At 37.7% G+C, this 19,289-nt stretch overlaps 1 protein-coding gene across 3 annotated transcripts; it reads left to right on the top strand.

The window, feature by feature from the left end:
- The first annotated feature begins 1,018 nt into the window (after positions 1-1,018).
- Positions 1,019-18,599, top strand: armc8 (armadillo repeat containing 8). Of its 3 annotated transcripts, XM_056242116.1 has the most exons (23): positions 1,088-1,106; positions 6,178-6,302; positions 6,440-6,516; positions 8,293-8,364; positions 8,760-8,902; positions 9,006-9,103; positions 9,198-9,290; positions 9,501-9,581; positions 10,407-10,482; positions 11,114-11,204; positions 11,302-11,362; positions 11,455-11,655; positions 11,831-11,926; positions 12,031-12,113; positions 12,606-12,687; positions 12,771-12,857; positions 13,801-13,893; positions 13,980-14,129; positions 14,281-14,376; positions 16,080-16,175; positions 16,411-16,504; positions 18,333-18,426; positions 18,525-18,599. In XM_056242116.1, the coding sequence occupies exons 4-23, from the start codon at positions 8,297-8,299 to the stop codon at positions 18,556-18,558; spliced, it is 1,917 nt and encodes a 638-aa protein (XP_056098091.1). In that variant the 5' UTR covers positions 1,088-1,106; positions 6,178-6,302; positions 6,440-6,516; positions 8,293-8,296; the 3' UTR covers positions 18,559-18,599. The 3 variants fall into 3 exon arrangements, with proteins under 3 accessions (XP_056098090.1, XP_056098089.1, XP_056098091.1); XM_056242115.1 differs by lacking the exon at positions 6,178-6,302 and having other exon boundaries at positions 1,019-1,106; positions 16,411-16,483; XM_056242114.1 differs by lacking the exon at positions 6,178-6,302 and having other exon boundaries at positions 1,019-1,106.
- Positions 18,600-19,289: the final 690 nt, after the last annotated feature.

The following is a 19,289-nucleotide window of genomic DNA, read 5'->3' as shown; positions in this document are numbered from 1 at the left end:
AAGCCTTGGTTGCAAGGATATTGATCAGCATGCATTTGGTTGCACGTTAGCAATATTAAAACAGTGAATTATGGGGACATGTTGAACATCGATATACAAATTATAAGAATTTTGTTTGTATAAAAATGAACCAATAATAATATTAATTTTAGATTAAAATAAGGGTAGAATAGTAATATTTAATTACATTTTATTAACTGCACCAGACATACGGCTGATGTAACTGACTGCTGTCTATCATCTACTGTTGCTCAATGTTTTTATTAATTTTATTTTCTCTGTATTATTATTCATACTAATATTGTTTTTTTTGTGTTTATGAATTTAGCTTATAATTTTATGCCACTGAAGCACTCTGAATTTGACTCTGAAATTATAGTTGTTGAAAATGCAGCCTGGTGCTGCCGGCCTTCTGCGTGCTTTTGCTTTGTCACATGCTATGTTACTTTTTGTTCGGTGTGGAATAATCAAATCCTCTTGTCTTTAATAAACAAACGATTTATTTTTTCAATTCAAATTATACTGCTGAATTTAATGTATGGTCTTTTTTATCTCAAGTAATAATTTTTTAATTAATTAATAGGAAAATATACTTTTTGTATAATAATGTCCGCGGTAAGACATTCCAAAAAATCGCCCTATTCTCCTAAGATTGGAAAAGGCTCAAAGAAGGATGCGGCTTTTTGAACCACGAAAATCACTTTTTGAAGTGACTTTTAGGAAGAGTTTTGTCTCTCATTTGAACCACATTTTTTATTTTATTTAATAGTTGAGTAATTAATACTAGTTTGAATAATGAATAATTGTTATTATTTAAATTATTAATTGTCTTTTAATTATTTAAATTCCTTGAAATTAAAAAATATATATGTTTTATTATCCTTTTTATAAATAAAACTTAAATAGAGAGGCAGTAACATTTGACACCCAGTGGTGTGGAAAGTGCTGGACTGTATGTTTGGCTGATTTAAGTTTGGGGAGAAAGTGCTGCTGTAAATATTCCGCTGATTGAGCTGTGTTTGTGTGGAAAGTGCCGCTGTGAATGTTCCGCTGGGTGAATGATGGCGTGCCTGCTGGAGGCCCCTTTACGCATCAGCGTGTTATCCGTGAGTCTCTTTGATTATAGCAATTGAAACCTCACGTTTTCACTTCAGAATCTCTCAGAAATACACTTGACACATTAGATATACTTTAGCGAGTGATCTTAAATTAAACGGTGTTTTTTTTTTAAATAATTGCTTGTGTGTTTATGTGGCTAACAGCAGATCTGGATGTGCTCAGAGCTGTCAAATCAAAGTTATATTTAGTTTTCAGTCTATATTTAGTGCTGGGGCTTCAAAAACAAAAACAAACCTGCTTTATATTCTCTGATATAGTAGTTAAATGATGAGCTGATGGGCAAATATGGTGGTAACGCCCCCCTTTTGACAGCCCAGTAGTTCTGTACTGTATGTTTTGACACATGTTGATCTACCCTCACTGTGGTGGTACCCAAGTACAGTATAGGTGTTAATACACTGGTGATGTGATGTATAACATGTTACTGGATAATTACCAATCTCATCTGCCCCTGTATTTATATTGATATTTTGAATGGGAATGTGCTCATCTGATGTAATCAAAACCAGTAGTGTGATATTGATAAAGCTTTAACCCTTTGTTATATTATAAAGGTAAGTAACTGTTGATATACACACTGTTTCTTTTCAGAAGTCATATTTGATCATCAAATGTATTGCATTTATTCATGTTTTACACCTGAAGTCTCTGAGACCCCAAACAAAAGTGTTTTTTTTTTTTTATCAGCATGAAGCTTTCTTTATTATCATTATGAGACTGCTCATGTCTTGATGATGCCATAAAATAACTTGCATATTGTATCTGTTTTGAAGAGTAAAGGGGGCTTGAAGTCTTTCAGACCCCAAACTGAACATAATGACTAAGGTTTAAAGATGCTATGTGCATTTTTTAAAGATCTAAATTATAATTTATAAAAATAAACTCATGTGCCTCATAATATGTATGTGATTGTAGCTGTGCTTCTCTATAAGCTTGTGTCTGTTAGTACAGTGGTTCTCAAACCTGGCCTGGAGTACCACCACCCCTGCACATTTTGTATGTCTCCCTATATCTGACACACTCATTTCAGGTCTTGTAGTCTCTACTAATGAGCTCATGAGTTGAATCAGGTGTGATAGATGAGGGAGACATACAAAATGTGCGGGGCTGGTGGTGGTACTCTAGGACAGGTTTGAGACAACCACTGTATTAGTATATTAAAAGCATCGTATGTAAGATTTTTTTGGATTAAAATGTCCAAAAACCACTAGAACAATGTTCTATATTTTGTTGACTTGTTGAATCCACATTATCCCAAATGTTTCCAACAATGTTTAAATCCAGAGAAATCAGCCATTTTAACCAGTGTAACGGCCCGTGTCCTTGCCTCGGCTGGCAACGTCGTCATAGCTTACTGCAATGTGCAACAAGTAGAGTGACGTTATAACATAACTTTAAAGGGGTCATATAATGCCATTTTTGTACAAGCTAATATGATTCTTTAGGGTCTAAATTAAAAGTTTGTAATATACTTTAATTAAAAATTCTCATTAGTATTGTAAGAAAACACTTATTTTACCTGGTCAAAAACAGCTCTGTTTTCAGCACGCCGTTTCAGTGCATATGCCTTTAAATGATAATGAGCTTCGCTCACCCCGCCTCTCTGTTCTGTGCGTACACCGTTTGTAACTCAATAACACAATAACCATAACGTGTTGTTCATTATAAACGTGGGATTACGAATTATATTGAGAACGTCATACATAGAAAACATGCCGTAATGTACCCTGAGTGTAAACCTTAGACGCATTCATTGTGAAGCGTGCAGCTAGCGATTTGCAAAGATTAATAGATTAATATAAAGTTTAATAAAACGTTACACTCACTTCCGTTCTTCTGGAGATTCAGCAGGAACACGAATATCTGGTACCGATCCTTTTTTCATGAGCAGCTTCTTAGCAAATCCAGCTTTATACTGATCCTCGTTTATAAAGCAGTCTGGTGTGTGAAATGATTCGCGCAAACATGAGAGCATTGACGTTGATCGTGGGGAATATTCCCTTCGAAAACAAACTCAGCCACTGCGTCTTCGGCGGTTCGGATTTAGGAACATTAAAATGACTGCTGTGTTCGTTATTACACCCAAGAACAGAACACCACAATCGCCTAGACGCCATTCTGCTCATAGACAGTGCTCCGGCACATCAACAATGACCGTGCCGGTCCGCGCCGCGCAGACTATGATTGACAGCTCCCTCATGAGCGAGGGCGGGTCTGTGTTGAAACGCTCCTGTCAATCAACAATCGTGGGAGGGGCGTGCGAGCTTGTGACGTCACAGGCTCAAACGGCTCGATTTGAGACGGGAAAACATATAAGGAGATTAAAACAAAAACACTGGATGGATTTTTATCATTATATGATGGTTGTGTACAGACACTGCCAACACACATTTCAGTACAATCAACTTGTAAAAGTGCATGTACCATTATATGACCCCTTTAAACACACTCAAATGTATTTTTAGTAAGTTTTTGTATTTTTAGTAAGTTTATTTTTGACCAAGTAAAACAGTGCTGCGTTAGCCCATAATTTTACTTCGTCAGTTAAAGTGACCTGTACGAGTAGTAATTAAGCACTTGCAGCTATTTCGTTAGAATGAAATAAAAGAATGTGATTTTAAGTGATCAAAAGTAACTGTAACAAAGTTCAAGTTCAGGGAAGAAGGAGGTGGGAACTGTCAAACGTTAAACATAACTTTAATCGTATAATAGACATAAACAACTAAACGTAAGGAGCGGCAGCGGCCTACACACGATTAAAGCCGAAGCTCCTTCATGGGACTCGAGACCGGTGTGTTGTGCAGGAGTCTCTCATTAGCATTTGCTCCACCTACCTCGTTCCGCTCTCCGCCCTGCTTCGTTTCACAGTAACGTTAATAAATACATTAGCTCATCTATAAACTTGATTTCTGAGTCCCGTTGGATAGCTGTGGAGGTGAAGACGATAACTCCCATGAATCCATACTCATTCAAAGCGTCATTAAGATACGCCTTTGTTATTGTTTTGAATAAGCAACATCTAGTGGGGAATAGGGGTGTAACGGTACATGTATTCGTATTGAACCGTTTCGGTTCGAGGCTTCCGGTTCGGTACGCATACAAACCGAACGATTCCTTGGACCATTTTTCCTACCGACAAAATTCGCGCTGGCGCGACCACCACAGCGTTGCGCAACATCAAATGGCAAGCGTAAAGAAAGCGGAACGAAACTGCGCTACTCATGTGCTTCACGGATCGTTTATCAGTTCGGAGTTCGGACCAGCAACATCTGTGCAGCGCGAGCCGATCTCGATCAAGCGACACTGTCACTACACAGCGCTAAGAGATCCAGTAAAGAAAACATTTGAATTCGCCACTGAAGTAATAACATCGCTGCGATATCTAGTGAGAAGCATTCACATTTCTCCGTTATTAACCGTAGATCTCTATTAGATCAAACAGCGCTGACGTGGACACCAGGAGAAATATTGTGCCGTGAATGAACTAAGTTAGTAATACTTTACCTCCACAGACCAGCAACATTCACCATAACTGTAACCAGTTTGGCTGGAATAGTGAAATGCTTTCAAGTAGCCTACTTCACACATCTTTTTCCAGCACTTCAAAACTCAAATATTATATAAATAAATATATGAAGAGTTCAGATGCAAAAGCCTCTATGTGCCATTTGAAATTTTCTTCTAGAATGATCATTTTTATGAAGCTTGTATATTTAAGTTCAGTAATTTCACTCAAATGACAATTAATAGGTAATCTTCATTGCCATTTAAGTGAAATTACTGAACTTAGATATACAAGCTTGATAAAAATAAAGAAAATTTCAAATGGCTTTTGCATCTGAACTCTTCATATATTTAAATGTTATTTTTAATGTGATGACCAAAACATTATTTGTTCATCCTTCAAAGATGACACCCATTTATAGAGCTGAAAGTTTCAAGATGTAGGAAAACTCAACTTATTTAAAAAATATTTTTTTCTTTTAACAAATAAGAAATTTCTCTGGCATTTCTTACTTTTTGCTGTATCGAAAACGTACCGAACCGTGACTTTAAAACAGAGGTACGTACCGAACCGTGATTTTTGTGTACCGTTACACCCCTAGTGGGGAAACTTGCATACTCTGCCTTTAACTAATGTCAATGCATAGAGATCTCATTTTGGTAAATGTCAAATAAATTAATTATGTAAGATTTGCAACTTAATTGTTTATTTAAGTAATGACCTCTAGAATGACAGCTACAAAATTAGGACTGGTTAATACTGTAATGTAATACTGTAATTTAATAATTATCTCAAATTATCAATTAAATGCTTTGTTGAAGTCTGTTTGAAATTCATTTGTGTAAGAACAGGTAATATACAGTGAATCACTTTTTATTATGTTGCAGGTCAATTTAGCCAATTTAAAGTTGTCAGAAATACATTTTCTGAATTTTTTACGGTCATAAAAATGCCTAAACATGAAAAAATATCAACATGTGTTGTGGAATGTGTGTTCATTTTTAGAGGCGCGGACCTAAAATATAGGCTATATATTTTTTGATGAATTTTGTTGTGTGAGGGTATCTGAGGGTATTTACATTTATGTATTTGGCACTGCATTGAAGTCATACATTTTTATCAGTTCATGCATTTTCAGTTGCTAGCGCCATGCTCTACTGAGCATAGGAAAGCACACAGTACAAGTATTTTTTTTGTTTAAAAATAGTTACAATGTTGTTTATAATATTCACAGTTTAGGGGGAAAAAATTTAGTTTTAAACATCCTATGTTCTCATGTTCATTTTTTGTAATATAATGTTAAATATTTGCAGTTTTTTTCTCATAGTGTGATTTTTTTTTTTTTTAGTGAATTGTAGGCATATATTGAATCCAATTGACCTTCACCATTAAATTGTTTTCAGATTTTAACATAATACAATGGTTATATTCAATGTGAAATTCTAAAGTTCATCTGAGAATGTGATGTTTTGAACCATGAAGTGACATTTATAGCAGTGCAAGCTGATTGCATAGATTCTTTGGTGTGTTTGGGGTGACCATCGTTCCCACAGAGCATCATTCCCACTTTTCTCTGCCCTGAAATTGCCGTCTCTATACGAGAGAGCTGCGGTGTGTGAGGAGGCGGCAAGCAGGTCTCTGCTCTCCTTCTAGAGACTTCCACCAACAGCCGGTGACTGTAAGGATAAACAGACTGATGTATTTGGACCCTGTGAGCCGGAGAGGTGGCTATGGGGCGAGAATGAGGGTGTTGTGATGCCTCAGACGGGATGAGTTTGCTGAATCCGCTTTGTGCTGTCATTTATCACCATGCAGGAAGTCACAGCCACGAGTCGCCACTATGTTGACCGGCTTTTCGACCCTGACCCACAGAACGTGCTGCAGGGAGTCATGTGAGTACACAACCATACGTCCTTCCTGTGTGGTTGCGATCTGCTCTGTTACAGGTCACCATGCTCACTTTTCTGAGTGCAAAAGATGAGGCTGCCACCATAGGAGGTTGGTTTTAGTCCTTAGAGAGAAAAAGTTTAGTTTTTTGTTGTTTCATGCGAGACGTTGTGAGGTGCTGTACTTGTGTGTTTATGTGAGTGTGTCTGGGTAGCTGGGGCTCGGGTCTCTTCATCTTTATTTTTAACTCAAGCTCTGGTTACTGTTAGCTTGACGTTTCTCGACTGCCATTGCCGCACTTTTCCACAGATATAAATCTTCCATCAGAGTAAACATCAACCAAGACACTGATTATTATAGAGTTAGTACATTCATGCTGCCTGGCCCTGTTCATCAAGTTCAAATGAAATGATTTGAACTTGATGAATGTGCAGAGATGCACCACTAATAATAATTCATAATTCTCTTGGAGCACTGACTTTTCCAGTTGGAGGCGTGTCAGCTAAAGAATTATGGGGAATTTAAGCTAGACGAATTAAGCTAATTGGTCATAAATAATGTTGTGTTCAAACCCTCCTGGGAAGTTCCTCCTGAAAATGTTGCCTTGGCAAGTAACTGAAATGTTATTTTTTTTCATCTAATTTGACTCATTCTAATTTAAATCGACTGATAATTTAAGCTTGATTTAAATGACCGAAAATGATTTGTAATGGTTTCAGTTAACAATACCCTCCCTTTTTCATTTCCTGAAGCTTTTTAGTGATGATGCAACAAAATAAAGAGCAAATGATGCACATTAGGTTTGTAATTGGTGCTTTATCTTTGTATCTATCATCATGTGCATCTATCATCTTGCATCATGTGCACTCAACTCTCAAATAAATCATTTCAATATGACTTAAACGCTGCATAAGTTTATTATGACTATGGTTACATTTGTAAACAATTTGAGTTCTATTGACGAAGACTAGCAATAATCCTTGCCAAAATATTCGCTCATGTTTTTTTTCCCTATAAAGCAACAGGCATCAATCCTCCCATCATTATTGGTGGCAGAACGATATCGATAAAATGCACCGATAATGTGCATGTCATCATTATTTTCATCATTTTTTCATCATCATTTTTGAAGTTTCATCATTACACTTCATCATTTTTATTCAGACCAGGATCACTTCGTGTCGCAATTCCGTTGTTCATACTAAGTTGAAACTTCACAGGAGAACTTGAATGTGGCTACATTATCTGTACATGCTGTACGTGAGCTGAACAAGACATGAGATCTCTGCTGGGAAGGTGTTACTGTTTGCTCTATCATTATCAGCCTCTATAATCCTCAGATCATTCAAATATACGCTAACTGTATGATATGTCAAACAAAAACATCAGTGTCCTCTACTTCAGTGGTTTTAAATGACATATTTCCAATTGTTGTGTAATTATTATACACGCAGTTTCCATATCAATTGAAAGAAAACATAATATGTGTAAAATCTCACAATGAAACGAACTGCAAAAATGCGGATAATGGTCAAATCTTGTTAAAAAATTATGAACACTTACTAAAATATCATTGTATTTATACACTACCGTTAAGTAGTTTGGGGTCTGTAAGAATTTTTAATGTAATGAATGAAGTTTCTAATTTCTAAAGAAATTTTCCCTGGTTTGTGGTTCATCTGAGAGCAACAGCACCCTCAAAGTATTGAGAAATTCTGTTAATCTGTTTTTCTGTTATGCTATTTTAAGTGTATGTGTTTTGTGCATTTCTGGATTGACAGTGACATGAAGAATGCAGTCATCGGAAACAACAAACAGAAGGCCAACCTGATTGTGCTGGGAGCCGTGCCAAGGTAGGTCCGCTCACTTCAAATTTTATACCAATAGCACTACAGTTTTGACACATCCAATAAAATTTAAGCATCATCATAGCTAATTTATTCAGTTTTACTTCTCCGGGAGTCTTAGGCATGTGAGTATTTTTCACCATTCCAAAAAACAAGAATTATCAATTTTGATTTCATGGTGACTTTAAGATACACAAAAAGCTGTTCTATGTTGATTTTTCAACTTCTGATGTTTTATATCAAATCAAATCAAATCAAATTTTATTTGTAGAGCGCCTTACAACAACCAAAAGGTGCACAAGGCGCTTTCCAGTAATATGCTAATCGCTGGCTCTAATGATGTTGTTGATGATGATGATGATGATGATGACAAGGTTGTGTGTGTGTGTGTGTGTGTGTAGACTCCTGTATCTTCTCCAGCAGAGCTCCTCCAGTCTGGAGCTGAGGACTGAATGTGCGGTCGTGTTGGGCAGTCTGGCCATGGGCACAGAGAACAACATCAAGTCCCTGGTGGACTGTCACATCATCCCAGCCCTGCTGCAAGGTTCTTGCTCTTTCACCTCTCTCTTTTTCTCTCTACAGATCCATGCTGATTTCTGCTATATATTTTTATTTGAAAAGTGTTCATGTGTTTTGTGTTTCTGCAGGTCTCTTGTGTTCTGATCTGATCTTCATTGAGGCATGTCTGCGCTGTTTAAGAACCGTTTTCATCAGTCCAGTCACACCAGTGCAGCTGCTCTACACAGTAAGACGACTACGACTCGCATGTGTCCCATTCTGAACCGACATATGCACGTGCATAAACAGAAGTGTGATCAACATGTTTTTATTTGCATCAGGACCCTACTGTGATCCCCCACCTCATGTCCTTGCTGAGTCGGTCACAGCACACACAGGAATACATCACGCAAATATTCGCCCACTGCTGCAAGGTAACACACAACTCAGCATCACGCAGTAAATATGCATTTATTCAGATTTATAAGTCAAATAGTTCCAGCTCTAAATTGCGATAGGATTAGTCACATACAATACACACCTGTGGCCACACGTCAAACTGTAAAGTAGTTGCAGTATTACAGCCATGAAGTCTAAACTGCCAGAAAAAAAATCCTAAAATGTTGAATAATGTGTGTGTTCAGACTCCAGAACATCAGACAGTGTTGTTTAACCATGGTGCCATCCAGAACATCGCTCCACTGCTCATCTCTCCCTCCTATAAGGTACAAAAAGGAACAGAATGGCTTTTCCAGTTGTTATTTTATGCATGTTGGTGTATTCATAAGGGACAATTCATGGCTAGCTGTGCATTAAACGATTTTAATGCACGATGTGGAGGCAAAGAACCACCTGACACAAAGCGGAGGGTGGTTGCCTTCGGAGTGCATTCACATAGTTTAATGTACAGCTAGCTGTGGATTATCCTGCTTATACTATTGTCATTTTCCAGCATTGACAAGTTAAAGGTGTCATTGATGTTAGCAGTGCTAAATTTGACTGGAAGGGTTAAAATTATGGTTATTTTCATCAGCTACCAGATCTAGTTACGGTAGATCTTGCATTTTGTCCGCTTTAAATCAGACACAAAGATAAAGTAGTGCAATAAAGTTACATTTATTTAATTGAATTATAACATTTATTTGAATGAATTAGCCTTTTGAGAGAGAAAGAGAAAGATGTGTGTGTGAATTACATGCATCCGTGCATCTTTTCTCTACTAGCAATGAAGCTGTGTGTTTAATTGCTTCAAAAACAGCGACATTACAACCTTTTGCTGACTAATATTATGTAACGATTCAGTAGCAAAGTTCGTTTATTAATAAAGGTCGCGGGGAAGCTTTAACAACAAGTTTCTCTGCTCCTATTTCTGTGTGTTCGCTGTGCAATCTCCGATCTCTGTGTGTGCTTCAATGAAAGCAGCGCATTAATTACAGAACAGTGATTAAACTGACTTGGATCTACCTGTTTTATTGCACACCTACCACCATCAGAATCGAGTATTCAGACAAACTGGTATACAGATTAATAATGTTTCACTCTCTCCGCAGGTACGGATGCAGGCGTTAAAGTGTTTCTCAGTCTTGGCCTATGAGAACGCTCAGGTCTCCATGACACTGGTGAATGGTGAGGATGAATTCGTTTTATTTTCTTTTTCTTCGCTGTTGGTCGGGACTGACTCTTGACCAAATCTCTTGTAGTTTGTGCACCTCATCAGTGTTGTGTTTTGTAGTGTAGTGTGCATGCTACTATGACAAGACAACGACAGATGAGAAACCTTGTGTAGTGTAGATAGTTTTACAGTCCTGTAGTGTGAGCTTGCCCTTAGTTAATAGTGTAGTGTTAAGGTGATGATACACAGGGCAACTTTTTGAGCAATGTTGCTGGGCAATGTCGCCGTCAACGGGCAACCAGATGAGACACAGGGCCCACGACCGATCTAAATTATCCAGATAGAAATGTATTGCCCATTTTCAATGTAAAAGTACACAAGCAACAATCGCTCGGCAAGATTGCCCAGCAACATTGCTCAAAAAGTTGCCCTGTGTATCATCACCTTTAGAGCCTGAAAATCATCATCAATACACGAAAAAGACTGATATGACATTATTTGCAATGCTCATTTTTTCTTTGAATCAGATGTTGTGATTATGTTTCCTTCAGGGCTTTATTTAGGCTTCCTGTATGTCTATAGAAGAAAATCAATAATACTTCAGCCTGTTCAAATCATCATATTCATTTGTTGTATGTTTCTCAGTGCTTGTAGATGGTGAGCAGCTCTCTCAGGTTTTTGTTAGAATGATGCAAAGGGACAAACCCATCGAAATGCAGCTTACAGCCGCAAAATGGTAAGTAAGATAAATGGTATCTCACCCTGCAGGTTATTTGTGAAAATACATGTGTAATCCCCTCAGCTTGTACACACTCGCACTCTTTCTCTCTCAGTTTAACATACATGTGTCGAGCAGGAGCCATCAGTACAGACGACGGCTGTGTTGTACTAAAGGTACCTCCCGAAAAAACATCCATATTTACATGATGAATGCAGAAGTGTAACCATTGAGAGTGCATAGTAACTAGTTGTGTGTGGGTGGACAGACTTTGCCTTGCCTGGTCCGGATGTGCAGTAAAGAGCGGTTACTGGAGGAGAGGGTGGAGGGGGCCGAGACACTGGCCTACCTGATGGAGCCGGACATAGAACTACAGCGGATTGCCAGCGTCACTGACCACCTCGTGTCCATGTTGGCTGACTACTTTAAATACCCGAGCTCCGTCAGTGCCATCACTGATATTAAGAGGGTACATTCACGCACACACATATACATTTACACGCATTTAATAAGCTTTACCAGAGACTTCTGTTGTTTTTATATAAAGCTAAGTATGAAGATTCCAATAGCAGGTGTATCCAGGTACATTTTGATTTTCCGATAAAATGAAGACTCAGTTTAACTGATCGTCTGTCTTCCTGTAGTTGGACCATGACTTGAAACATGCACATGAGCTCCGACAAGCAGCTTTTAAACTCTATGCTTCACTGGGCTCCAATGACGAGGACATCAGGAAAAAGGTGAGATACCATGGGGGTTTCTCGTTATGGATGTATTACCAAAATTATTATATTATATTATATATATTATTTCCCCATTAATTTACATAAATTTCCCACTACAGATTACAGAGACAGAAAACATGATGGACAGGATCGTTAGCGGCCTATCAGAATCTAGTATCAAAGTACGGTTAGCAGCAGTCAGGTATGACACACCTTTTCTCTTAATTGTTGTCTATCAAACAAACAAAAGCTACCATTCACTACCATTCATAAGTTTGGGGTCAGTAAGATGAACTTGTATCATGTTTTACTCAAATATATTTAGCAACACTACTGTTTTTAACATTGATGATAATAAATAAGAATGATTTCTAAAGGATCATGTGACTGAAGACTGGAGTAATGATGCTGATAATAAATTACATTTTAAAATCTATTCAAATAGAAAACAGTTATTTTAATTTGTTATAAAATGTCATCATATTACTGTTATTACTGGAATTTTCAAATAAATGCAACTTTGGTGAGCATAAGAGACTTACAATTTTTACAGACCCCAAACTTTTGAACAGTTGTTCAAATGAGAAATGTTTGTTGTAAGGGCACAACAACTGGATATATAAAGAATAAAACAAAGAAAAGAGGTTTTGTTTGCTCTTTCAGTTTCAACTGATTTCATTCAAATTTCTTCTAGATGTCTGCACAGTTTATCACGATCTGTACAACAGCTAAGAACGAGTTTCCACGATCATGCAGTATGGAAGCCACTAATGAAGGTATGATATTCATATGATGTTGTTGAGTAATTACTGAACGCTAATCAAACCCTAACTGAATGCACATTTGTTTTTGAGGGCAGTTATTACAGAACGCACCAGACGAGGTGCTGGTCATGGCCTCTTCAACACTATGCAACTTACTGCTGGAGTTTTCACCCAGCAAAGAGGTAAAGTACACACACTCTGTTGGGCTGAGTGTTTATTAGTGTTGCTTGCTAAAGCGTTGCTTGCTGAGCACACTCAGAACACCTTAGCAACCGTATAGAATAGGTCTAAAAAAGCACTTTTTAGCAATCCAGAAAAATTAGATTTTGAATCCAAAATAGGTCATTTGTGTGATCTGTGTAGATTTGTTGTAGTTTATTTATTTATTTATTTATTTAAAATCTTTATTAAAAATAATAGTATTTTGGGGGTGGTTTGGATCACTTTTTACGTGCGCTTGAAAGTGCAACGCGCCAACCATCTTCCTAAATTTGTAATATGTGGTGATGCGTTTCCACAGTTATCAGCATTGCAAATCCAGTAAAGTTCTTCATATTTTCATTTTCATATACATTTATAACACTATTATAACACTAATAATTGGTGTTATTACATTAGCAGTAAATTTAAAAATACAAAAAATTATATTTGCTTTCATCTCATTCACCGCTATAGAAGTTTACCCAACTATGATGACTTCCGCTTCTGAGAACCCAGGGAATGTGAAAAGGGTCTACGAGAATCATTTATAAAACTGTTGTCAACAAAAGAGAAGCTTTAAGATTTCTTTGCAGTTTTCACTAAAATAAAAGTTCTACGATTTAATGTTTGAAGGCAAAAACATTAAGACAGCCATGAGTATTGTACATTTCTGTGAAATAAAAGTATTGCTATTATTACAAAATGCTACAGCATTTCTTTTAATGGTTTGATTAATCACTCACATTTTCTACATTAATTTAAGAGAATTATTATTATCAGCAGGCAGTAGAACAACATTGTTGCTTATACTATTTAGTTACTTTGTCATAATTTAAAAGTATAATTTTTTCATTAAATAGAATGAGAGGGTTATTCAAAGTGCCACTGGGCTTTGAGTGTGACTGTGTATGTGTTTGTTCTCAGCCTATCTTAGAGTCTGGGGTTATTGAGTTACTATGCAGCCTGACACAAAGTGACAGTCCAGCTCTGAGGGTCAACGGCATCTGGGCTCTCATGGTAAGACCGGCTGACTTTGGTCCTCACCAAAGCTTCAGGATGAAAACACTCAATGTCATCAGTGACTGTAATGCATGTTTGTGCAGAATATGGCCTTCCAGGCAGATCAGAAAGTGAAGGTGGAGATCGTTCGAGCTCTGGGCACAGAACAGCTCTTTAGACTCCTGTCTGATCCTGATGCCAATGTGCTCATGAAAACATTGGGGCTGCTTCGAAACCTGCTCTCCACCCGGCCGGTAACACTCATATATATATATATATATATATAAATATGCATACTTTGTCTGATATGTTCTCAGGGTCTAACAAGATTATGGGCTTTCTGTAGCACACACACACACACACGTGCACACACACACACTAATTGTCTTTCCCTGTCTTTGGTAGCATATAGACCAGATCATGAGCTCACATGGGAAGCAGATAATGCAAGCGGTCACGCTTATCTTGGAGGGAGAACACAGCATAGAGGTCAAAGAGCAGGTGAGCTACACAAACACACTAAAGCTGGGTGCACACTGTGCGATTTATAATAGTCCTTTAAGACTGTTGCTTGTCAGACTGTACGAACATGATCCCCGCTGTAAGTCATGTCACACTGTGGGATCTCAGTTGTCATTAAGATGTGTTTAAAAACGTTCACATGCAAGAAGACTTGTCTGGAGTTTTACATCATCAATCCTTGACACGTTCAGGGATGTGAATTATATGCGGGATAGAAATGGTGACTAGCAAACAAAAACAATCTGTGTTTATTTTGATCATGACTTCTATTGAAAGGAAACGGTGTGGTTTGTTGTTGTCTCACTATTGCATCATCAGGTTTGGTGCCCCTATTGGTTTTTGATTTGATTGTTGTTGTAGGAGAAGTCCCTACAGGACTGTGCGTCAAATCTTCTAACACTGCCAGAATTTCGTCTTGAGGTCAAATTTGATCGTAATGGTCCTTAATCAGCTGTTGGTGAACTAACGATCAAAGACTTCAGATTTTGGCCTAGGATCCGAGGAATCTTTTAGGATTCACGAAATTTCCCACAGACGGCCAAAATCGTACAGTGTGAACCGCTTAAGATAAGAGAGATTAGACACTCAGATGACAATGTGCTCGCCGGGTCTTACAGAATAAGACTAGTAAGTCTTCTCAAGCAAGTATTATATTCCTGGTGTTGTAAAAAGGAATGTTCTTGGTTTTATAAAAGTTAAGGTTTATGTTTATTCCAGCTGTCTTGAAAAATTCCAGCCCTGATTTCATAGACAAGGCTTAGGTTTAGTCTCAGACTAAAATGCATGTTTGAGGTGTTTTAACTGAAAGCTATTTACACAGACATTTTTTTTTTTTTTTTTTTTTTTAAGTCAGTCCCATTGTTTTGTCTCAAGATGCAGACCAGTAATATTTTTTTAAGGCACGTTTCTAAAAGCTACTTAAATGTCCCAGTTGAACTAAGGCCTAATCCTGGTTTAATTTAAGCCCTGTCTGTGAAACCGGGCCTTAAAGTGTTAGTCTTAAATTCACTTTTCAAAATGTAAAGCTATTCATATCTTAAATACCATAGAAAAAAGTCTTTAGCTCTTCTGTCTTTTTATCAGGTACTTGTTTTTGTTTATTGTTGTTGGCTGTGCACAGGGCTTGAGTGTGATATACTGTGGTGCATAAAATGTGTAAATATGCCATCTTGTGGCACATACATCGATTCTGAAATTGAAATGTTTTATTGTATGCAGATAAATATTGCGGTTTATGAACACATTAATATAATGTTACACATACACTACCGCTCTTTTATTTCGTTTTTTAATTAATACTTTTATTCAGCAAGGATGCATTAAATTGGTCAAAATTAGCAATAAAGACATTGATGATGTCACAAAGAAATTCTATTTCAAATAAATGCTGATTATTTGTACTTTATCATGGTTTCTTTCCACAAAAATATTAGGCTTCACAACTGTTTTCAACATTGAAAAGTGTTTCTTGAGATTTCTGGATTTTGTTTTTACCTGTATCACCCAGGTATGAATGGTGCTATTAATGACCTAATATGATTTTTCTTTTTTCGTATTATAAAATACAACTTTTATTTAATTCTCTTTTGTTTAGGAGCCTTGATTTTTAGATAAAGAAGTCTAAAGGTGATGATTAAGTCTCCAAAGTTGATGCTTAACAATGCCTTTGGCATCTTTTGCAGACATTGTGCATATTGGCCAACATTGCTGACGGAAACACTGCCAAGGAACTCATTATGACCAATGACGACATGCTCCAAAAAATTAAATATTACATGGTCAGTGTATTGTCATTAGCTCATCTGGTTTCTCAGTCGTGGTCTTTGTTTTCAATGCTTCTTTGTCACACTAGTTTTTTCTGTTCTCTATAGCATTTTTTTTTTTTTTTTTAATTGCTTGCCTTAGTCTCCTTGTTCTGTTGTTGGTATCCCCCTTGTCACTGTCCTTTTCTCCTGGCCCTTCTTTTCTTTCTCCTGCTAGATAATTGTTTTGCTTCTCTTCTCTATGATTCAGGGTCACTCCAATGTGAAACTGCAGCTGGCTGCAACCTTCTGCATCTCTAACCTCATCTGGAATGAGGAGGATGGTGAGGAGCTCATGACGCATGGTTTGTGGAGGTTTTGAACAATCCGATTTTTGAGCACGAGTTTTGTCATTGAAATTACAAACGGTTGCACAGTATAACTGTTGTCTGAATTTGTGGTATAAATAACATGCACAACAGGATTTAAAAATGCAATTAGGGCTGTCAATTAATTAAAACATTAATCGCAATTAATTTGTGGGTTTTAAAACCTGATTTAATATTATATTTTTAAATTTGCATCTAAGTATTTTTTTCAAATTGTACATTCAATGTTAATGCATTCAAGCTCCTAAAGAAAGAAAGCACAATAAAATGTAACATCAAAATATTTATGTTAAATTTAATGGTGTTATTTAAATGGAAAAAGATTTATAAAATAACAACAACACCGGGACGAATATCGGCGCGCGTTATTCGCCAGCGTTTTTCAACGTGTTTTTTTTTGTTCACACCCAAGCGATTTTGGCTGACGATGAGCCGAGTGAACATGCCAATTCATTCCCTGACATTAGATGGCGCTTAATGTAAGACAGAAATAGTCCTATGTTGTAGTCGCTGTCGCGTTTGTCATATAGTTCTTTATGTTCCGACACCAACGAGACCAGCAGCTCTACATTCATCTTGCCTTGCATCTTCCTCGTCTTATTTCTCCTCGGCAGTGTAGACCATAGACATAATAAATCTAAATTTATTATGTCTATGGTGTAGACGCTACTTGGCGTATATCTTCTTCGCCGTTGCGTTTGTGTGCTCGGCAAGACCGTTTTGTGTTTCAGCGCCCCCAAGTTGTGTTTTACTGTAACTTCAGAAGCTCCAGACACGTGAGCAAAAGCGCCAATCTCATTGGTCGGATAGTTTTTGACACGGCGCGTCAAACTAAAAAAACGAACCCGAGGCGTATTTTTAAAAATGACGCTTTTACGCGTGGCGTTTTTCGCGTCGGTGTGCACACTCACATAGGCGCCCTTTGTTTAGTCATGAGGCGTTAAACGTCGGCGAATAACGCGCGCGAAATTCGTCCCGGTGTGAACAGGCCTTTAGCGCCTATGTGAGTGTGCACACCGACGCGAAAAACGCCACGCGTAAAAGCGTAATTTTTTAAAAACGCCTCTGGTTCGTTTTTTTGGTTTGACGCGCCGCGTCAAAAACTATCCGACCAATGAGATTGGCGCTTTTGCTCACGTGTCTGGAGCTTCTGAAGTTACAGTAAAACACAACTTGGGGGCGCTCAAACACAAAACGGTCTTGCCGAGCACACAAACGTAACGGCGAAGAAGATGCGCCAAGTAGCGTCTACACACCATAGATATCCATAATAAAGGCTAGATGTCTCGTCCGCGCTGCTGGCCAATGGCCTTTATTATGGATATCTATGGTCTACACTGCCGGGAAGAAATAAGACGAGGAAGATGCAAGGCAAGATGAATGTAGAGCTGCTGGTCTCGTTGGTGTCGGAACATAAAGAACTATATGAAAAACGCGACAGCGACTACAAAATAGGACTATTTCTGTTTTACATTAAGCGCCATCTAATGTCAGGGAATGAATTTGCATGTTCACTCGGCTCATCGTCAGCGAAAATCGCTTGGGTGTGAACACAAAAAACGCGTTGAAAAACGCTGACGAATAACGCGCGCCGATATTCGTCCCGGTGTGTACGAGCCTTTAACGTTAACTTTGTCCTAAATATTTCCTGTTTGGAGGCTCTGATTATTTATTTATTTGTTTATTATTATTATCCAACAGCAGTGCAGTTTGTAGTTCACTTGGTGTTTATTCATATCTGATGGTGTAACCTTGAGTTAAATAGGATTCTTTTTTCAAGTTTCTGTTTTTCTACTTCCTCCAGGCTCACAAGAGAGACAAGATAAGCTAAGGGAGATGGGCTTTGTTGATATCTTACACAAACTCACCCAGGCATCAGATCCCAACCTCTGTGACAGGTGATGGACAGACTGGCATTTTGGTGGTTGTTTCATCTGTTGTATGGTTTGTTGCCACAGTAATGATGTGACGGTTCACATTTCCCTCTTTCTCTCAGGGCAAAAACAGCGATGCAGCAGTATCTGGCGTGACCTCGATGGAAGGCGCGCTACGGCCTCACTAACAATCTCTAGGAGGATCACATCTCCTGTGTTTTCGTTTTAGATTTGAGATTTTTTTTTTTTTGCTCCTCCTTTTTTGTTTTGTTGCACAAGACACCTTTTGTTGTGGAACCCCCGAACAGCTTTGTAAATCGGAGACACGGTTGCCAGGGGGCCACAGCACATTTTGGGCTTATGTTTTCTGCTGAACTCTTGGAACTAGTTTTTTTTTTTTTTGGACTTCATGTGAAGGAAAAAGTTCCTCAAAGTGTGTTGCAGCTCCACCTAGTGGATTGAGGCTTTGATGCTTTGGACTCCCTTTGGAGAAAGCTGACTGACCTCTCAGTGCTACGCTTATAGGATCTTAGTCTCCTCATTTTGGTTTGCTGATTTACTATTGATGATATTATTATAACAATAATTATTATTATTATTTTAATTGGGACTTTTGACACAAAGTTAAAAAAGACTGCTTGTTTTTGTTCTTTTTTTTTGTGGATACATACCTCGTAAATATATATTAATATAAATATATAAATATATTTTTTGGATTTTTAATTTACCCTTTCAGGTTGTTTTCTTCCCTTTGTATTTTCCTCTCTGTAATATAGGCTAATGTGGGTATATCTGGAGAGGCAGCATGTTAGGTCATATACCGAGACATTTCGTAGAAATCATCCAACCCCAAATAGAAGGTGAAACTTTGTTTGCTCTTTTGACAG

This window comes from Rhinichthys klamathensis, unplaced genomic scaffold (assembly GCF_029890125.1).
Source record: "Rhinichthys klamathensis goyatoka isolate OS25496 unplaced genomic scaffold, OSU_Roscu_1.1 h1tg000693l_1, whole genome shotgun sequence".
Taxonomy (NCBI): domain Eukaryota; kingdom Metazoa; phylum Chordata; class Actinopteri; order Cypriniformes; family Leuciscidae; genus Rhinichthys; species Rhinichthys klamathensis.
Note: the sequence above shows the minus strand (reverse complement) of the source record. Positions and strands in the feature narration are given on the sequence as shown.